General features: G+C 42.7%; 1 protein-coding gene across 1 annotated transcript in view; it reads left to right on the top strand.

Annotated features, from left to right (window-relative positions):
* ZC3H14 (zinc finger CCCH-type containing 14) overlaps positions 1 to 10,195 on the top strand; it is a 29,335-nt gene extending 19,140 nt beyond the window's left edge. Inside the window, exons 9-17 of the mRNA XM_081911262.1 lie at positions 266 to 421; positions 1,123 to 1,197; positions 2,656 to 2,815; positions 3,899 to 4,122; positions 5,016 to 5,136; positions 7,245 to 7,381; positions 8,702 to 8,796; positions 9,582 to 9,688; positions 9,939 to 10,195. Coding sequence (XP_081767388.1) covers positions 266 to 421; positions 1,123 to 1,197; positions 2,656 to 2,815; positions 3,899 to 4,122; positions 5,016 to 5,136; positions 7,245 to 7,381; positions 8,702 to 8,796; positions 9,582 to 9,688; positions 9,939 to 9,945 — 1,082 coding nt within the window. The 3' untranslated portion in view covers positions 9,946 to 10,195. The remainder of the gene's footprint in view (positions 1 to 265; positions 422 to 1,122; positions 1,198 to 2,655; positions 2,816 to 3,898; positions 4,123 to 5,015; positions 5,137 to 7,244; positions 7,382 to 8,701; positions 8,797 to 9,581; positions 9,689 to 9,938) is intronic.
* The last annotated feature ends 9,968 nt before the right edge of the window (positions 10,196 to 20,163 follow it).

Below are 20,163 nucleotides of genomic sequence, written 5' to 3'. Positions count from 1 at the left end.
CTTTTCCAGCTCGCCTGGCCCAGTCGGGGCTGAAGAGGTTGAGCCCAGTCGTTGGCACTGGCTCAAAGGCGAAGGTGACGGTCTTGAGTTAATTTCGTGCCAGAAATCCGTCTGAAAGCCACACTTTTATGAGGTTAGAAATTGCTGCTTCTTTTGGCCTATTGGTCTGGATTTCTAGAGAATGCAATTAACTTTTGTGATAATGAATCATTTGCTCTTTGCATATCAGCCTTTGATGATTTGTTTCGTTTTTATTTGTGGAAAGTGCCAGCAAAGCAGACAGTTCCTGTGGCTCCCAGAACCCGGACATCTCAAGAGGAAACCTTTCTGGAAGTGATGCATGGCCAGAGCCGGCCGTCCAGAGGGAACTCCCAGATACAGGAAGAAGAGCCAAAGGAACAAGCATTAGGGAGACTTCCAGGTGATACTGAATAAAGTGCTCTGTTCTCAAGGAGAGGTTAATTCTGTTCTCCAGCCCAAAAACGTGTGTTATGCTGCAGGCACATGTAATTCTGTTGAATAGGAGTCTCAACCCAATAAGCCTCAGATTCTTGTGTTCTCCTCTTTCATTTTCTCACTATAATGGGGGGGGGGGCACATTTTCTGTTATTGGTGGTAAAGCCCACCAGCAAGGCATAAAGTCTCTTTTCCCACCAATCCGGCAACTGGAATTTAGTGGCATTCATTGCCTCTAAATGGAGATGTACCCAATTAGCTATTATGGGGTAGCCATCCAATTTGCCAAGGGTGGACCTATTTATCCATCTTAAATTTGCCTTAATCCCCTTTTAAAGGCATCCAAGGTAATATTGATTTCATGAGATAAAACCAGCTACAGAGCAGGGAGGCAGTGCAGAAGCCCAAAGTCCACTTCCAGTCTCTCTAGGAAGAATCCAAGAGTAAAGTATTGCTCAATTAGGTCCATAGAGGAAGAGGCAGAAATCTGCTAGCATTGTGCAGATGAGTAGAATAAGTGGAAGCTGATTGTAAGAGAATTCCGTGCCTTGCGGAGGGTGGGAGAGCACTTGTTAAGAATAGAGTTGCAGGAAGTGACTGCACAGCTGTCCCTTAATTTGCGTTGCACAGGCAGTAAAATACTTTTTCATTCCACATTTATTTTAGGAACCCAGCAAAGGCAGCTCTTTTCCCGTCTCCAGATTGAACCGGCCATTGGAGAAGCATTACAAAAGGCACAAGGTTAGCTGTGGTTGTTTAATAAAAAAGAAAAAGAAAGGAGGCTTCCCAAAGCCTCCTTACAGCCAAAACTCTGTATATTTTAGGTTTAAAACAGTGCCATTTAACTTCTATTAGGTTAAAGTCCAAATCGTATTTGAAAAAAAAAGTCCCTTCAGTGTTTTGCTGAAGGTACTTATTTTGTCACCTGCTGTCAAATCCCAAGTGGACTTTGTGTTACTATGTCCGACGTTGATGCATTAATTTTGTGTTGAAGAAAGAAGCTTAAATTACTTTTATTTCAGATTGTAGCAAACTATGGAGTTCTTTTGAAGGCCTTCATTTGACTGAGTGGTCTGAAGCACAGATCTGTTCATTCTGTTTGCCTTGAAAGCCCTCTTGGGAGCTTCTCTGAGGAAAGTCCCATTTAAATAGATGAAATCAAGCAGATGGATTATTGGGCTGGCACCATTTATTTCAGGGAGACTTGCACAGGGGGAAATTCCTGATGGGTCACGTCAAAGGCATTCATTCTGACTGCACTGTAATAGCCACCTTTGTTCAAGCAATGAATCTTAGATAGCTTTCCACACAACATCCCATGTACTTAAGAGATGCTTTTAATGCAGTCATGCAATGGCCTGCATGGGTTGGCCATCCCCCCTGTGCCCCCTATTTTGCTTGCTCTCTCTTTCCCCACCAATGCCACTCTTGCTCAATTAACATCCAATACTAGTTGCTTCTCCTGGCGCAGAGCTAGCAGCAGGGATAGGACTATACATGTGCATAGCTCTGTGCCACGTTTAACACTGTGTGCTGCAGCGGTGCAAGCATGGTTTCTTGTGGCCACTCCTGTATCCATTAAAGGACTGCTGGGCCAGGAGTGACGAGAGCATATGAACTGAATTAGCAGCCTATCTAGTGCAGTGCCATCTTGACTTCAGTGGCTGCTTGTACAGGCAACTCCCCACTTACTCTGAGGTTACATTCTAAGCTCTCGCACACATAAGTGAAATGTGCGTTAGTGGGGAGCCCACTGCAGTAAGTGCAGCTTCCCATCTAACAGCTGTTGAGCAGGGTAGTGCGGCAGCAGTGAGAGCTCCTGTGTGCCGTTTGGGGCCCTTGGAGTCTTTTCTTCTAGACTTTTGGCTCACTAGCATCCTATTTGGGCTCTTGGTCTCCTTACCAGCCACAAGGACTTTCCAGCTCTCCCACCATTTTCAGGTTAGAATTGATTGATTGATTGATTGATTGATTGATTGATTGATTGATTTCCTGGTGCCGTGTGTATATGTGGTCGCACACAAGTGAGGGGATGCCTGTTCAGTTCTGTTCCTGCTGCAGTGGAAAATATGCTAGTTTAATGCTCAGCTGGGCAGGCTGCGTGACTTTGCTTATCCTCATTAAAGAGCTTCACACTTGTCCCCGTGCTTGGGTTACGACAGCCTGATTCGAACACTTCTGCCATTTTCTCTGGCTTAGATTACTATGACTTGGAATCGATGGTCCACACAGACACCAGATCGTTTATCTTGAAGAAGCCCAAGCTATCTGAGGAGATAATGGTGTCCCAGAATCTGGAAGTGGGTAAGAGGGCCTCGGAGGCCTTACAGGCACTCTCAGGACGGCTCATACAGACAAGGTAAAAAGTTGTTTCTTAAAAATTCAGTAAAAGGCTTAAGAAACTCAAGCTTACTTACCTAGTTACAGCAACTGGCATACCTGAGTGGTGTGTTTTGGTGCTCAGTTGCATCATACATAGGGAAACGTCAAAGGGGTTGTGTGAATTAGGTCTCTTAGCTTTGAAGATGTGTTTACTCCTTTTCTAAAAAAGATAGCCATGGTGAATTGCTCTGGTTCCTCTCCCTGGCTTTTTTTTTACCTGCCTTCAAATGGATCATTAAATGACAGGGCTGCTTTAGTCCAATAATTCACAAACTGCTAGCACGTTGCAATAAATCAGTTGATTTAATGAGCCCAAAGGACCCACCTACAAAAGCAGCTGAGGGCAGGCCATGTCCTTATTGGGTGCAATCAGATGGTAGGAAAATAGCCCTTTCTTGCTTCTTGTTCCTCGGAAACTGGTGTCCAGAGGCATGCTGCCTCCGATCATAAATACAGCTATTGTGACCAGTAGCCACTGACAATCTTAATTTTTCACGAACGTGTCTAATTCCTTCTTAAAACCATCTTAAACGGGTGGCCATCACCCTGCCTTGTGCTAGCAAGAAGCCTACTTACTGTGCCCCTGCCTGAGTCACAGTTCTGAATGGGCCTTCTGATTGGAAGAGCAATGACTCATACAGACTCAGCCAATCAGTTGCCTCTGGGGACAGGAAATCCTTCGGGTCTCGTATCCTGCTTGGAGACCTCCCAAAGGCATCTGGATGGCCACTGAGAAAGACGATGCTCAGCTAGAGAGGCCTCTAGTCGGATCCATCAGGAATCTTACGTTCTCTTCTTACACAAACTGAGAAGGGAGCATCTTTTCTATTTTAGCTTAGAAAGTTTATTTTAGCTTAGAAAGTTTTATCAGAAGTTTAAGGAAAGTGGTTTAGAGATAAGAATGTATCTTTTAAAAAAACAAAGTTCAGTCTTTTGTCAACAGAAAACTTTCACAGATTGTCATGAATTGGGTGTGAATGTGTTGTACTGTCGCACATTTAGTCTGCTCTCTGTTTCAGTAGCTTTGACGTTCCTTCTGGGTTCCCCTCTCTCATCTCAGGGAGCAGCTTGTGCAGCCAGAGAAGCCTGCTAGTCCCAAGTTCATAGTCACCTTGGACGGAGTCCCCAGCCCACCAGGATACTTGTCTGATCAAGAGGAGGAGGAAATGAGTCTCATGGAAGGAGTAAGGCCAGTTGCCCCCAAAGCAACAGCCAACAAGGGATTAAGAAGCCTTCGTGCGCAACAGATGCACATTATATCCAGACAGCTGGAGAGCACCGATGGTAACAGTCCATCCCCAGTGGATAAGCATCTTTTGTTAGCTTTGTTGCAAAGCATCTTTATTTGCATTGCTTTCTTTGGGCAACTCGAGCTGAGCACAAGGCAGGAAGGAATGCAGTGACTGAACTGCAGGCTAAGTTCCCATGGCAGGTTTCTTTGTAACAGACCTCTCAACATTGGGAAGAACACAGCTCTGATCCCCACCCTCAACGTTGTCTAAGCATAATTAGCAAACAGCACAGGCCCTGGTTGGATGCACCACATTTAAGGCAGTGGTTGGGGAGTTGCGGTCTTGCAGATATTGCCAGATTACAACTCCCATCATCCCTGGCCATTGGCCATGCACCTGATGAGGCTTAGGACAGTTGGAGCACAACAACATCTGAAGGGATCACCACTTTTGCCAACCCTGCGTTCCTGATTTATTGGAAGCTCATCTGGGACTGAAGCAGCCAACAGTAGACTCTTAAGTCCTGGGGGGTAGCTAGTTATGATCATCTCTACTGTTTGGGCCAGGAGCCACAGGCTATACAGTTGCCTAGGACAGAAATGCTTCTGTCCCAGAGATGAAATCATGGCCCAGGAGCGATTTCCCCATGTCACATATGTAACCACAGCTGGTTATGTATTGTATTTTTCAATTGCTGCCGCCTTATAATTATTGTTTTTTATTTTAAACAAATATTCTGTTTATTTTTCTTCTCTTGACTTGGAGGCCTAGGTGGGGCAGGAATATTTTAAATAAATAGCACACCCCATCATATTTTGACACTTTTGAGTCTCAAATTTGCATGGTTTTGATGTGGGTAAATAATCCCTGTGATGGAAACAGTCTTAAATTTGAACAGCCAAACCACTTGAGATCAACTGGAGCCTCTTTGCTTTCTCTCTGCAGTGGAGATGGAGGATGTTGGTGCCCTGCACAAAGCGGAAAAAGTACCCGAGCGCTGCAAGTATTGGCCCGCCTGCAAAAATGGAGACGAATGTGCCTTCCATCACCCCACATTGCCGTGCAAGTTAGTGGTACAAATGCTTCTTGATGCAGTTGGCCCTCCTGGTCTTCAGGCACAGCGTGCACAAAAATTAGCTTCTCCCCCTGTCCTCTCCTCTGTATTAGTCCTGAGCAAAAGCCTCCACTGCACTGGAATGAAATTTCTGTGCCACGGCTTATGGCAATGGCCACTAGCTTGAAGGGCAAAAGGGGATTGGACAGAGGCAAGGAGGAGGAGAGGTCTGCCACTGGTTATTCGTCATAACGCCTAATTGAAGTTCCAGGGTCAGGTCGGTTCGTTTCTGAAGACCAGGTAGAGGGATTATATTGGAAGGGCAATTGCCTTTCTGCCAGACTTGTGTGCTTCGCAAAAGCCATTGGCTGACCACAGTAGTAAACAGGATGCTAGGCTAGATGGGGTCTGATTGAGCAGGCCACTGCACAAAAGCTTCTGGGACAGAAGGGAGGTGGGCCTGCTCTTGGGTTTCCAGCTCTGCTTCCTAACAGCTGTGGAGTTGGTTGGCTTTTTGCATCACCACAGTAGAACAGGTGTAGCCAAACAGGTGCAGCGTAGTCAGGATTTCATGTACCCAACCGAGGCTAAAGTTGAAGGACCCTACAGCTCAAGGCAGTATGGCCAGTGGTCGGGGTGATGGGAGATGCAGGCTAACAACATACAGAGGGACACAGGTTCCCAGTCCTCAAACTAGGGCCATCAAATTGCACACTCAAAAAAGTGTTTTCTGTCACCTGTGGACATTATGCAAATGGAGCGTGTTCACTAGCTTGAATAATTTATTCTAATTTTGCTAGCCAAGGGAATGAGCACAGAGCTATGCCAGACTCTTGACGTTTAAGAATCTCTTCCTCACTTGAGCTCTGCAGTGCAGGGAGAATTTGGAGGAGAAGAGAGATCTCTCCCTTCACGATGGGCATTCAGAGGCAGGTCATCACTGGATCTGATTTACGGTTGTCATTGGCTTTCTATCTAGCAAGTACATTTGTTGGACTCCTGTTACCCTTTTCTCCCTCCCTCTGATAGGCCCCTACTGGGAACATTCAGATTGTCTACTCCTTTAGGGCAGTGACCTTTATTGATGACGCTACAGAGATTACAATTACTGTTATATTCTGGGTTACAAGAAGCCCTGCCTAAACTACAGCTGTTTGACTAGGGATGAGTGTCTGCAACTAAGAGGGACTAAGGGAGTTGAAACAAAAGTTGAAACAAAGTCATCTGTTGTGCTAACACACTATTGGACCTTCCAGGCAAAAGTATCCTAAACATTGTGAAGAAAATAGCTGTGAGAAATATACACTATAGAAGTATATATTTAATTGTGATAGAGGCAAATCATTATGAAAAGAGGGAATATAATTAATACTGTGAGGTATAGTACAGCGAGGTTTGGGGGAAGAGCTGAAAAGCTGTTTTTAGTGTTTCAGAATGCATTGCTACTTCATATATTGTTCTGCAGTTCCCTCGAGCAGTTTTATGTCAACACTATTCAGCTCTTCAGCCCTTTCTCAGAGCATTTAATTCATCTGTGATCTAAAAAATCCACAAAACATAGAATGAAATGGGGTCACTGCAGAGGGCTGAGTTCTCAGGATGATGTGGCCGTGACAAGATGCCCCTTTCCCCACCAGTCCAGTTCTTAATCCACAAACATCAGATCAGTTCTCTAGAGGTCTGAAACTAACTTTACCCCCCCCCCTTCAGTTCAGCATTGAGTATGTCCACTGACATCATTGGGATCCATTTGGGCTCTTTTTATGCCCATTTTAGAGTTTGGGGATTTCATTGGAAAAACCCAGATCTTACCAACTTGGCAGACCTTGATTCTGGCACACATGTAACTTTTTTGGTTGCTTTGAACTCTCTAGAATTGGCTTGCAGATTTCTGCCCGTTTATTATTTGAGCATGGAAAGCACTTGAAGCCAGAGGGTTTTTCTAAAAATTGGAATTGAGGTTTTCCTTTAGAATTCTAGCCCAAGAGCACCAATGTCTTGATTTAAGTAAAACTGTATTAGATGCCAGGGATGAGGACTGAGGTGTAAACATAGACGTTATTTTGAAAGTGAGTGCATTCTAACAAGTTTACCCAGCAGCTTTCCCTTTCACATTCCAGAGTCTTTCCCAACTGCAAATTTGCGGACAAATGCTTGTTCATCCATCCAAATTGTAAATACGATGCCAAGTGCACCAAGCCAGATTGCCCCTACACTCATGCCAGTCGTCGGACCCCACTGCCACCTCCTAAACCAGGTAAAGATTTATTGCTATTCCAGGTTTTGATGTGGGCTTGCTGGGAAGAATGTGCTGGTGACAGCAGAATCTGATCTAGCGAAACCAAAGGCAGGTTGCTTGTGGGTTTCCCAGAGGCCTCCGATTGGCCAAGTTGGGAAACAAGATACTGAACTAGATGGACCTTTGATTGGGTTCCTCCTGCCTCTGATAACAATTGGGTCAGTTGTTGATTCTGACCTCCACACACTCACACAAACACACACACACACACACACACACACACACACTCCCTGAGTTGAAACAATTGTTGAAACAATTGTTGAAAATGCAGCACAAAGCAGCACAGCAGCACACCAAACTTGCCATTTGCTAACGTCAAAAGAAAAGTCCAGCAGCAAATCCGCTGTACCATACCACAGCGTTAAAAGTTCACAGTGCTCTTTGTCAGCTCTGCCTTCCCCCTACCACCACCGCCGAAAAAAGCATAAAACAAAATATGCCAGGCCGACATCTCTGCCAACCAGTGTGTTGCAAACAATGGCAAATGTATAAGATAGAATCATGTTGCAACCGTTGGTAGTTGTGTCCATTGCAGTCTGCGGTATGCATGTTTCGTAATGTTTTGGTTGCAGCAGTGCAGGCTGCTGAATGATAATTTAAAAGACATCACAAAGTTGTCTTTTTAACATAAGAGGAGGCAGGCCCAGGTCTCTGAACTCAGCCCTATCCCACAAGGACTGACAGCAGCTTGTGGGGTGATGGGAAGGCGTTCCCCTTCTTTGCCTGGCTCATTGCTGCTGCTTCCAGCAAATGTTATGGCTAGCCACTTCCTTGTCCTCCTTGGAGGACCCAAGACTCCCAGTCTCTCTGTTTCTCCTTCCTCCTCTCTCTGCTTTTCAGCTTGGAAACAACTTTGTGGCACAACATGATTTGAGCTGTATTTTCCCCTTTCACAGACCATGAAATTTTGCAGAAAGCTGTGTTTTGAACACAGACAGAGGAATGGTTATGTGTTTTTGTCAATGTTGTGTCTTTCTGAAGCAATCTGAATTTTGGTTTTGAACTGCTTATTTATCCATTATATTTATATCTGGTCTGTCATGATCTTATGGGATTTGCAGCAAATGGATCCTACAGTCTCCTATCCAGACACTGGCCAGATCCAGACCATCTTAGTGCAGCAAGGTGGTTGTCTCACTTGCCTCCAGAAACAATTTCCTGTAGTTGAACTTTAGGAATTGAAATTGCAGTCTTTTTGAATGTTGTCGATACATGTGAAACCATTCGCTGTTGTGTCTGGTATCGGTCACTTCCCTCCTCCATTAATGGGTTTTGCAGCTCCACCTCCAGCACCGCCAACATCTTCTAGCAGCCAACTCTGTCGATTTTTCCCTGCTTGTAAGAAAATGGAATGCCCTTTCTACCATCCCAAAGTAAGTACCATATTTTCATTTGCTCTGCAGGGGAGTTTCAAAAAGTTGGGCTGAAGTTTTAAGTGGAACTCATTCTGCGCCCAGGGAATATGAAGTATTAGCCCAGCCCTGTTAAATAATCACTATTAATGCACACACACATGCATTGTATATATGAATCTGGAAGGAGGGCTAGGCACAGATCTTGTTATACTCAAGAAGTAGTCCTAGTTTGCAATTTATATGCACCTTATTTTAGATTTTAACTATTATCAAACCCAATTGTGTCCCCCTTTTCCTGTTCCACCCTTTGTCCCTTGCTGTTCCAAAGGCTCCTCCAACCCTCTGGAGCAGGTCTGAGGGACAGCAGTAAGGGACACCAGAGGAAAGGGGGAAATAAGTGAAAATGGACTTCCCCTTCCATTGTAGGATTTGGTTGCCGTATGCATATTCATTCCTTGATGTATGCGGCATCACATGGTGATATGCATCTGTGAATGAACTGTCGATAACAATCCAGATGGGAATTTCATATCACCTCATAAATACAATGTTTTTACATTGACTCAGTTCACATGTTCATCAAGTGAATTTTATTGAACTGGTCCTAGGATTTGTAGTAGTCAATCGACCGCAGAAATCTTCCACCCTATGTTAAGATAACCCAAGTCATATATTTGAAAGGTTGTATTAAAGATATGCTGTAAATAGAAATGTGCAAGTAGTGTACACTCTATGGATTCGACTAAACAGGCAAAGCTGAACTCCCTTGCCATTGCTTTTTCTCAGTCCCATTATTTTCATAGCATTGCAGGTTTAACACTCAGTGTACCAGAGTCGACTGTACGTTTTACCATCCTTCTGTTTCTGTACCACCACGTCATGCCTTAAAATGGACCCGAACCCAAACTAGGTAATGTATTTCTCTTACTCTATTAAATTGCACATGCTCATCAAACATGAAAATGCATGATCATTCTGCTTAACAAGCTTGTTAGGCAAAAACTGCAAGAAATTTGAGCAGTTCTTCATCATATGTTGAAAACTCATTTTTCAGAGTTTTGCTCTCCCTAATTTTGAAATATATGGGGATTGGTGATTTTTAGGGCAGAACGATAATTATCATGACACATTTTCTAATTTTCTGTATTTATTTTTTTCAGTGAATAATTTGCACAACCCATAATTCATCATTGTACAATGATGGCGGATAGTCACTGATGGAACAAGATGCTGTAAAAGCTATTGTATATGCCAGGCCTTGAATCTATATTGTTTCATAAAATGAAGTCGATTGCCTACTTGAAATGTGAAATTTTCAAAACTTGTATATTTAATAACTGGTTTTACATATTTTTACTGTAAAAATGTCAGTAGGGAAGAGGATTTTGCTTTAACACTAATAAAAATGTCAAGGCACGGTTATTGTCCTACTTACGTTGGGCCAGTAAGTTTCTCCTTTTGCTCACAATTTTACAAATCTCCTTGGGACCATCCATTCCACGACTGGAAAAAATTACTTCATTACAAAGAATCTGTTTGTTTTGGGAAATCGTTGTTAAAGTAATATAACTCATATGTGCTTTAAAGAAACCATCATCTTCAGTATAGATTACCTCACCTTATTTTTTGCCATTTAAATTTCTTTTCTAGAAAATAGTAAGCAAGCTCATAAAGGTAGGGAAATGTTACCAATTTAATAGCATCTAAAGTATGTGGATTATGATAGGTCTGGGACTGGTCAGTGCCTGAATGAGAGACCAGCTAGGAAGAAAGGCAAGATATAAATGGAATAAATTAAATAGAACTATTTTGAATGGAAATCAGGCTGGTGGAGAGATATAACTGCAGGCCAGCTGTCAGCACCCCATCCCAACAGACTGAATTTCCCTCTCCCAGTTTATTGAAATTGGCTACATGAAGGGGTCGGGCAGTTAGTACTGGTGTCAAAGCTTGCTACGGCTAGCATTTGAAACCAGATTTTAAAGTTTGACTGTAAACCTGGTTAAGGTACAGTCTGGCTAGCTGTTAAGTTATTGACGTATCCTTCAGCTTTGCTTTAGAGTTCACTCCTGGAAGGTAGTTTGTATGAGGGAAAGAGCATTCTGTCTTCTAACTGCTGTTTAGGGAAAGGCCTAAATTGTATCTGTTGCCTTCATTGCAGTTAGTCTGGATGGCTAGTCTCAGGAGCAAAGGAGTATGGACAGGCCTGCTAATAATCTGTGTATTGAAGTACTGGTTTTCCTTGAAACAGTACTCTGCTATAATTATACATAGGTATATCCTGGAATCTAAATGGCAGAAATGGGTGTTCGTCTGGGCTCCTTATGGTATAATATAAAAGATTAAGCAGTAACATAAATGTATTTTTTATTAAATCTTTTGTATCTTTTGGGGAACTACATTTTCACAAAAATATACAAAAGATAATATTCTGTACAGATATTTACATTAGATATCGGAAAACAAAAGTTAACTCCACATTTTAAACTCAAGTTTGACCAATATATTCTTGACTTCTGAAATTTAACAACCGAGGAAATTATTTCAAAATCTCTGTTTTCAGATTTTTTAAATAAAAAACTTGATTTATGAAAAAAAAGGCTTAACTGATACACTTTTTAAATAACAAATTCTAAGATTATTTGATCACTGGGATTAGCTCTTTATGATGAAAACCCAAAAAGAACACAATTTGCTACTGCAATAAAGGTCACAGTTAACACACCTTTGGGATTAAAGTTGGATGTAACATTTTGTTGCTGCTGTTAAAGCAAAATGGATCATCAGACAAACACGTTAGAGTGAGATATTGGGGACCTAGAAAATAAATTGTTCCAGGAATTTCAGTGAAATGTGGTAAAACAGACAGTGAAGGGCATAAAAAGTGTGTTGTGTTAAAAAAAAATAGGAACCGTGACAGCATGGCATTTCTAGTTAAATGATGAATACTTCAGGGCTTTTGGAAATCGCATATTCAGATACTTATTTGTAACCTTGTTTATGGAAATACTTTCAATTTGCAGGAAGCTATTCCTGTTTCACTGAGGGCAAAACTAGCCAGGAGCTGCCCTCACATGAGAAAAGGAGAGGCGACTGCTTCAAGCAGCAGAAACACAGAGGCAGCACATCCCATTGTATATGTTTATTTCCCCCTTGTTTCTGATAGAGATCTTCTCTCACCCCTTCTTCCTTGGTAGGGAAGGAGGTGTCATTTTGTGGTCCTCCTCAGGTGCCAAAACGTCTTGGGCTGACTCTGTTTAGCTGTGGCCTAAAACGGCTGGCTTAAGCCCTTTGTGGCAGAAGCTGACCTTTAATACTGTGCGGCTTAACCTGCAGCGCTCACTGGCAAAATCGAAAACAAGGTTCTGTTGACCCAATTCCCACCCACATCTTCTCCAATCTGGCTTCAGACAAACCAACCATCAATAAATCCCTCTAAACACACTTTCTGGTGCCTCTCAGCCTGAGATCCAAAACATTTATTTGGAAGCAAGTCCTATTGATTTCAGGGCAACTTGATTCAAAATAAGTAGTACAAGGGACGTCAAGTAAGTGGGCACACTTTGGGTAAGTTTAGGTTTCACCAGCATAGTGGGTCGGATAATGCGTTCTCTGTTAACACTTGCAATGCACCCTGTAGATGTTTTGTTTGTTGTAATGACAACTTTCCCCTGCTTTGCGTGGTTCTTTGCCTTCCTGTGCAAGCAGAAAACTGGGTATATCAAATCTGTTGTGGGTCGCCAAACAGAGCTGTTGGACTGGATTTGTTGTGGCACAGAGCTGTTCTCTAAATACAGAGTACTGTACAGGTTCATTTAAATACATAATTTGCCTTCCTTTGTACATCTTAAGATTTTGGACCAATTTATTGAATGTTATCAAGTGGTTTAGGATCGCAGGTCACTTTACCAGGTGACAGCTGTTAAAACTGTATTCCCTATTAATTTCAAACACACACAGAGGGAGAGAGACAGACAGACACTGGAGAGACAGACAGACACAAAAGGATGTCTGTTCAGTCCTACAATTATAAATTTTCAGTAAGCATCATCTAGTCTATAGTTTTGCCCTTATTATCTTGAGTCACACTTATAAGAAAAAGCAACTAAAATGTTATATTGTTTGCAAATAATGTTTTCTAAGCCAAGGTTCTGTATTCAAGAACTCAACAGCAAGGTGAAGCTTTACATTTAGCCGCACAATTGTTCTTTTAAATTACTTTAGATGCCCCAAGGCTCCAAAGCACAATCATAATGAAATATTTGCAATAAAATGAAAACAAAAACAAAAAAACCAGGTGTTATTATGGAAAAGCATTGAAAGCACCAAGATTTTTCAAAAGAAGTGAACCACAAAGTCATGTAGTTTGTGCAAGATTTCATGCATTTGGGTTTGGGGTTAAAATAATAATTTACAGAATTCTCAAAATATTCACCAGCCTTCATGGCCATAGCAGGATACAGTCTGGAGTTTAGAAACTAACATTCATGCACCTGAAATATGAATTCTACACTCAACACATTTTGCTTAAAAAAAATAGTGTTCTACATCAGACTCTTGAGAAATCTCAATTATGGAATTGTGTTTTTTATTCTAAATAATATTTTATTCAGGGGCAGGGAGTTATTAAAGGATGGTCTGTGGTAATTCCTATTTAGGAGAATCCATGAAAATTGAATTACTAAAATGGCTACTTTTCACTAGATGCAAAGCAAAATGCAGAATTAGTTAGGGGCCCATATCTTGCAAATGAATGAAATCAGTGTCCTCTCAGACTAAATGGTTATCCAAATCTCATGGTTCTTGGAAGTGTGAGGCTTGTGCCTCTAGGGGGCACAAACATTTGCCAGAGAGTTTCCCAAGTGCTGGATAGGAGGAACCTGAGAAGGAACAGGCTAGGAATCTGCAAATACAGAAAGCTGTTGTGTGCCACAGCCTGTAGACTTTGCAGGGCTGGAGCTGCGCCAGCTTTAAGGCGGTGCAAATGGTTCCCCCGCACAGAGCACCAAGCCAAGAGGGCACAAATCTTAAAAAGATCCATAATTGAGAAGATCCACTTGGAGGCACTAAATTTTGGCCCCGCACAGGCCTTGCCATATTACAAAATATTACCAAAGTCCACCTTTGGCTGGCTATGTCTTTCTCATAAGTTTTTGTTACAGATAGGTAGCTGTGTTGGTCTGCCATAGTCAAAACAAAAAAAAATTCTTCCAGTAGCACCTTAAAGACCAACTAAGTTAGTTCTTGGTATGAGCTTTCGTGTGCATGCACACTTCTTCAGATACACTGAAACAGAAGTTACCAGACCCTTCTATATAGTGAGAAGGTGGGGAGGGGTATTACTCAGAAGGGTGGTGGGAATGGGTGATTGGCAGATAGCTGTGATGAGCCTGTTGACGACTCTTAACGACTGCAATAGGTCTTACAGGAAGTGTAAGACCTATTGTTTTTGTTTCACTCCTGGAGCCCCTTAAGTTGTGTGGCAGCTCCCTACTCATTCCCATTCCTATGTGGTTTTTCTGCGCCATTTTTGTTATGCAAGAACAAGTCTGTATGGACTTCTGGGTTTGGTACTATGCTAGAATTTGTCTCTCATTTTGCAACCGTAATAGATAGAAATTGCTTGTGGGTAGGGGGGATATCCGTCCAGGGACAGCTGCCTATTTTGTATAACGAGTAGCAGCCGGTTACAGACTTTGAAGCTCCCCCTACACTCCACAGGCTGGATTTTTGGAGCTCTTTAAGTGTGTTGTCTGTGAACTGCATTTGGCATTAGGGCCTTTCTTCTCAGAGGCCCAGAGATTTCACTATGTGCAAAGGTTATCATGCTGTAAAAAGCATTTGGGTGGTATTCAAAATTAGTTAAACTCAGTATTTTTCATTGTTATTTATTTATTAAATTTGCATACCACCCTTTTCCCGACAATCACAGGATGGCTCACAACATAAAAATACAAAATGAGAACACAAAATGCATAATAAAAACAAACCAATAACCCCCTCCCTCCCACAAAGACCTTTAAAAGTCCATAGAATGTTAATCAGCCCAAGGCCTGGTTATAGAGAAACATTTTCATTTGGCGCCTAAAGATAATGTAATGCAGGTGTCGGGTGAGCCTTCCTGGGGAGAGCATTCCACAAATGGGGAGCCATTGCAGAAAAGGCCTGTTCTCGTGTTGCCATCCTCTGGAGCTCTCGAGGAGGAGGCACACAATGAAGAGTCTCAGATGAGGATCTCAGTAGGTTCAAATGGAGAGAGGTGGTCCTTGAGCTACAGCAGTCCTGAGCTGTTTAAGGCTTTATGCGTAGGTCAAAACCAGCACTTTGAATTGGGCCCAGAAGCTAATTGGCAGCTAGTGCAGTTGGTCCAGGAACAGTGTACTAAGCTCAAACCGCCTTTCGCTGATGATCAACCTGGCCTTGAATTCTGTACCAGCTGAAGTTTCTGAACTGCCTTCAGAGGCAGCCCCACACATAACACATTGCAGTAATCTAACCTAGAGGTTACCACAGCATAGATGACATAGGTTAGGTCATCCCTGTCCAGGAGTGCAACTAGGCCACCAGCCAAAGGCATTCTGTGCCAATGAAGCAATCTTAGCCTCAAGTGACAGCAAAGGATCCAGAAGTATCCCCAAGCTACGTACCCGCTCCTTCAGAGGGCATGTAACCCCATGAAGAGCAAGCAACCTCACAGCCATCTGGTTTAGCAAACAGCCCACTAAGAGTGTTTCAGTCTTAGCTGGATTGAGCTTCAGTTTATTGGTTCTCATCCAGTCCATTACCAAGGCAAAACAATGGTCCAGTACATCCACTGCCACACCTGCAGGTATGTGTCATCAGCATACTGCTGATAGTGCACTGTAAAACGCTGGATAACCCCACTCAGAAGTTTTGTGTAGATGTTAAACAGCATAGGATATAAAATTGTACCCTGAGGAACCACACATTGAAGATTCCACAGGGCCAATGAGCACTCCCCAAGCATCACCCTCTGGAAAAGACCACCCAAGACCAGAACCACCACAAAGCGGTGCCACCCACTCCTAGCTTGGACAGTTGCCCCAGAAGGATATCATGTCCAATGGTATCGGAAGCCAATTGACAAGGACACATTTCCCCTGTCTCTCTTCCAACAGTGGTTCCTTGCTTCCATCATACAAGGTGGCCCAAGCAGTTTCTGTGCCTAAACCAGACCTAAACACTGATTGAAAGGGATCTAGGAAATCATTTTCCTCCAAGAGCTCCTGGATCTGGTACAGACCAACCCCATCCTGCTTACCCATCCAGATCTGTAACACAGACCAGATCAGCCTCCTCATTTACAATCAAATCATGGTTGAGAGAGGTGTTATTCAAAGCTGGTTTGGCATTCAACAATAGCAGCCACAGACCCAAAGGCTGGCTGAAAGGGCAACCACAGTTTCCCAGGCTTCAAGGGGGGCTGGCACATGGCACAGTCACTAACTGCTTGTGCCGTGTGCCCCTTACCAGAAGACCTGCTGAGATGGATGTATTCACAGAGTATGCAATTTATACATTACTATTTACTGCTGTAATAAAGATGGAGCCATTTCCTTTCTGGGCAAGGTGATCAGGAGGTTAGTAGTTGACCGGCTGCAGATATGCCTGGAGGAAGCTGGTTATATATGCCGATTTGTCTTGTTTCAGGCCCAGTTTTTGCACTGAAACAGTCTTGATTGTCCTATAGGGACTGTGCCCCTGTTCATTTTGCTTGATCTCTCAATGGCTTTTGACACCATTGACCATGGTGTCCTTCTGGAATGCCTCAAAAGCATGAGTTGGAGGCACCATATTATGGTGGTTTCACCCCTATTGGCAGAGACTATTGCTCAACTTCACGGCTTTTGATCTGTGGGGTGCTGAAAGGGGCTATGCTGTCTCCTGCACTATTTAACATCTTTATGACATGGTTTGGAGCTGTCATCCATGAATCTGGAGCATGGTTTCCCTAGTCTGCCATTGCTAACCTCTCAAGAGGTTTCCATGGCTATGAGTGCTTATGCTCTGCTTAGCTGTTCCAGCACTGGATAGCCTGACCTCAGTTGTCCATGCTCTGGTGACCTCCTGCCTGAACTATACATGGGGCTGCCCTTGAAGATCATCTGAGGCTGCAGCTAGTGCAGAATGGCTGCTAGGTTGGATGGGACCATGTGTCACCGGTCCTGAAAGCAGTGCTCAGGCTGTCAGAGCTACTAGGCTCAATTCAAGGTGCTAGTACTAGCACCAAACTCTGAACAGTACCCAAAAAAGCACCTCCTCAAGCAACAACCATACAGGGCCCTGTGGGGTGTGAAACACAGAGCAATCAAATACAACGTTCCTAGAGTGGACATAAAAAGGGATGTCTGGACCAGCCAGTCGGAACTTCCTGTTTCCTCCTGGGCTGGGACAAACTTCCTCTACATGTGACCAGAGGTGGGCGTGTCCTCACCTGTGCAGGTAAAAAAATAGGACAGGGGAGGCAGCCATCTCTCTCTCTGACTCAATTCCTCGAAGAAGCAACATCTCCTTAGCCTGAGATGCTCTCTTGGCTTAGGAACTATCTCCTTATGGGATAGATTCCACAACTATATATTTTGTAACTTAAGTCTGCCTTCTGGGATCCATCTGTGAACAGAATGTGAGTAAACTTTTATACAAGTCTGTGTCGTGTCCATTCTTTTTAAGAGGGAATAAAGGGGAATTACCAGGAAACTTATTTTAGAGGTTTAAACAAGCCTGGCAAAGAAGTCTGCTGTGTAAGTTTAAAAGGGGAATGTTACTCTGCTAAATTGTAGAACTTGACATAAGTTGGGAAGGGTACAATTAATATATCCTCTCCTGCCTCCCTGAACATTCCCATAGGCCCTATGATCAGCAGGAGGGGTACTGTTGTTGGTGCTGCTGCTGCCCAGTTAGCCTTAACCTATGAAGTAACCTTGGTGGTTTCTTGTTTGTGGAATGCCCTCCCTGGTGAGATGCATCTGTCTCTCTCATTATGAACGTTCAGGAGGAACTTAAAAACATTCCTGTTCACCCAGGCATTTGACAGCTGAAAGGTACTGTTCCTGACAGCCTTATAACTACAAGCTGTGAATGTGATTGTATTAAAATGCTTTTAGACGTTTCAAAATGTTTTTGGATGTTGTTATTGTTTTTAATGTTTTTAATGTTTGAATTTTATTTTTCATTGTATTAAGATGTATTAAGTTTGCTGCCCTGGGCTCCTTATTGAGGAAGTGTGGGATAGAAAATAACAAGTTGTTGCTTGGGTGCCCAATATTTATTCTGACATAATGTAGAACCATCATTCACACATATATTTTGTGGTTTTTGAAATGCCTGCTTGGAAAAGGGGACTCATTTTTGTAACTGTTCAATTAGCTTGGCTTCCAGAACATCTCACCATAGTCTCTATATTATGCAAATGCTTATACTTGGAGAGTGGTATCAGCAGTTAGTGTTTTCAAAATAAACTGACACCTTTGCGATTATTTCAATCTGAGCTTTCAGCTTGCTGAACACCTTTGATACAACAGTTATTTACATATCCCACCACCATGCTCATGAAACAAAATGTAGTGCTCATATGATCTTCTCCTCTCTTGATGGGGAAGAAATAAACACTTGTTTAAGCACCTGTGTTATAACATTGTATGCAAATAGTGGACACGTGCTCTTCCCTCCACCATGGAAAATAACATTGGCTGGGTAAGCATGCAGATAAACCCTAATTAGTCCATCCAAATATGGTCTCTCGTTAAATCCCTTCTAATTTATGAGGTGTTAAAAGTGCAAAGCCAAGGCATCTGGTAGAGGGTGGCTGGTAGACCTGTAGGCCTCCAGAGGTTGTTAGACTCCAACTCCATCAACCCCAGCCAATATAATGGCCAATGAGAATGGAATTTGGGGGCTTGTTCTATAAGGTCTAAAGTAACCAGGAGAAGAATTTGGTTTGCTTGTATCACAGTGATTGGTGAGTGCATAGTAGGTTTAGCATGCTCACATGTTTATCCGCATTATATGAATGTGGATGCTGGGAGGCAAAAAGCCAAAGGTTTTTCACAATGCTGCAGTGAGCCTCTGGCTTGCACACTTCCCCCTCCTCCTTCCTTTTCCTGCACAGCTGGGAGGTGGAATTTGAAAGCTTTCACTTCTCTTTGTTTTTTTAATTAACTGCAGCTCATCATTTTGTCCAAACCCCGCAAAACATGGTTTAAATAAGCCAACTTCAAAACATGGGTTATGGATGTTATCATGTATTTGATTATGAGAAGAGAGTTCTGACATGATATGTACTCAAACTGGCTTTAAAAAAAGATGTTACATTTCCTGGATTGCCGTGTATAATTACTGTACATGGAAAAGTAATTCTAGACAATACTCAAGACAATTTTATGTTGTTTAGTTAGCCCCAAATAAGTTAAACACTCTGCTGAATGGTAAATCAGCATAGTTATGCCAAAAGATGGATTTCCCCTCCCCATCCACTTTCAAGCATGCTTTGGGGTAAATCTGATGTTCACATTAGGGTTCGCGGAACACTAGAACATAATTTTGTGAATGTTGCAATGGGCAGAGTTAATTCTATTTTCACATCTCATTATATTGATGTCCCACAATGCACACATTGCCCTGATTTGATAACCTGAACCCAGCAGAAGGCTGCATGATTGCTGGGATGCTGAATTCTCATTGTTCAGAGAAAGAGGGAATGGGCGTGCCTGGCCTCAAATTAGATCTAAAATGTTTCACACAGGAGTCAGGATGCTTCTCAGTACTAATCAGTGAGGGAAGTAAAAGAGGGGTGCCAAGACTGTGCATGCAGTGGAATGTGCCAGGAACACAAATGTCACAGAAGTGATTCATTTGTCACCTGCAATTCTCATGTATATACCTGTACTAAGAAGCACAAACCAGGGTATTCAGAATGTATGATTATTTTGATGCTTACATTTGGTTGTTAGAACCATTTCAAACACACAGGCACTTGCATTTCAAAAATCTAACTCGCCAACTTGCTTGTAATTTTTCCCTGTGTAGATACGATTTTGACATGGGGTTGCTTTGAGGAAAAATGATCCCTCATGTGCCTTCTGAGGCGGAATCTGTGGGTGCCTGTATGCATGAATGAATGGACTAGCTGTAATATTAGCTGGAGAGCAAGAGATTCAATGAGTCTTACTCTGTGCATAATAATTGGTAAAATATATCTCAATTATCTATTCACTTTGAATTCTCTAAGCAATGCTGTGAAAATGCAATTAATAAATCCTATTGCATCGAATGGCACCCCACAGCTTCATAAATGTATAAACATTAACATGAGCAGCCTGGTCCTCATTTCCAGCACAGCTCTGCAAGCAAACACAGCGATTTATC

Source organism: Podarcis melisellensis, assembly GCF_964234715.1.
Source record: "Podarcis melisellensis genome assembly, chromosome: 1".
NCBI classification, from domain to species: Eukaryota; Metazoa; Chordata; class Lepidosauria; order Squamata; family Lacertidae; genus Podarcis; species Podarcis melisellensis.
This window is presented reverse-complemented; position numbering and strand designations above follow the sequence as displayed.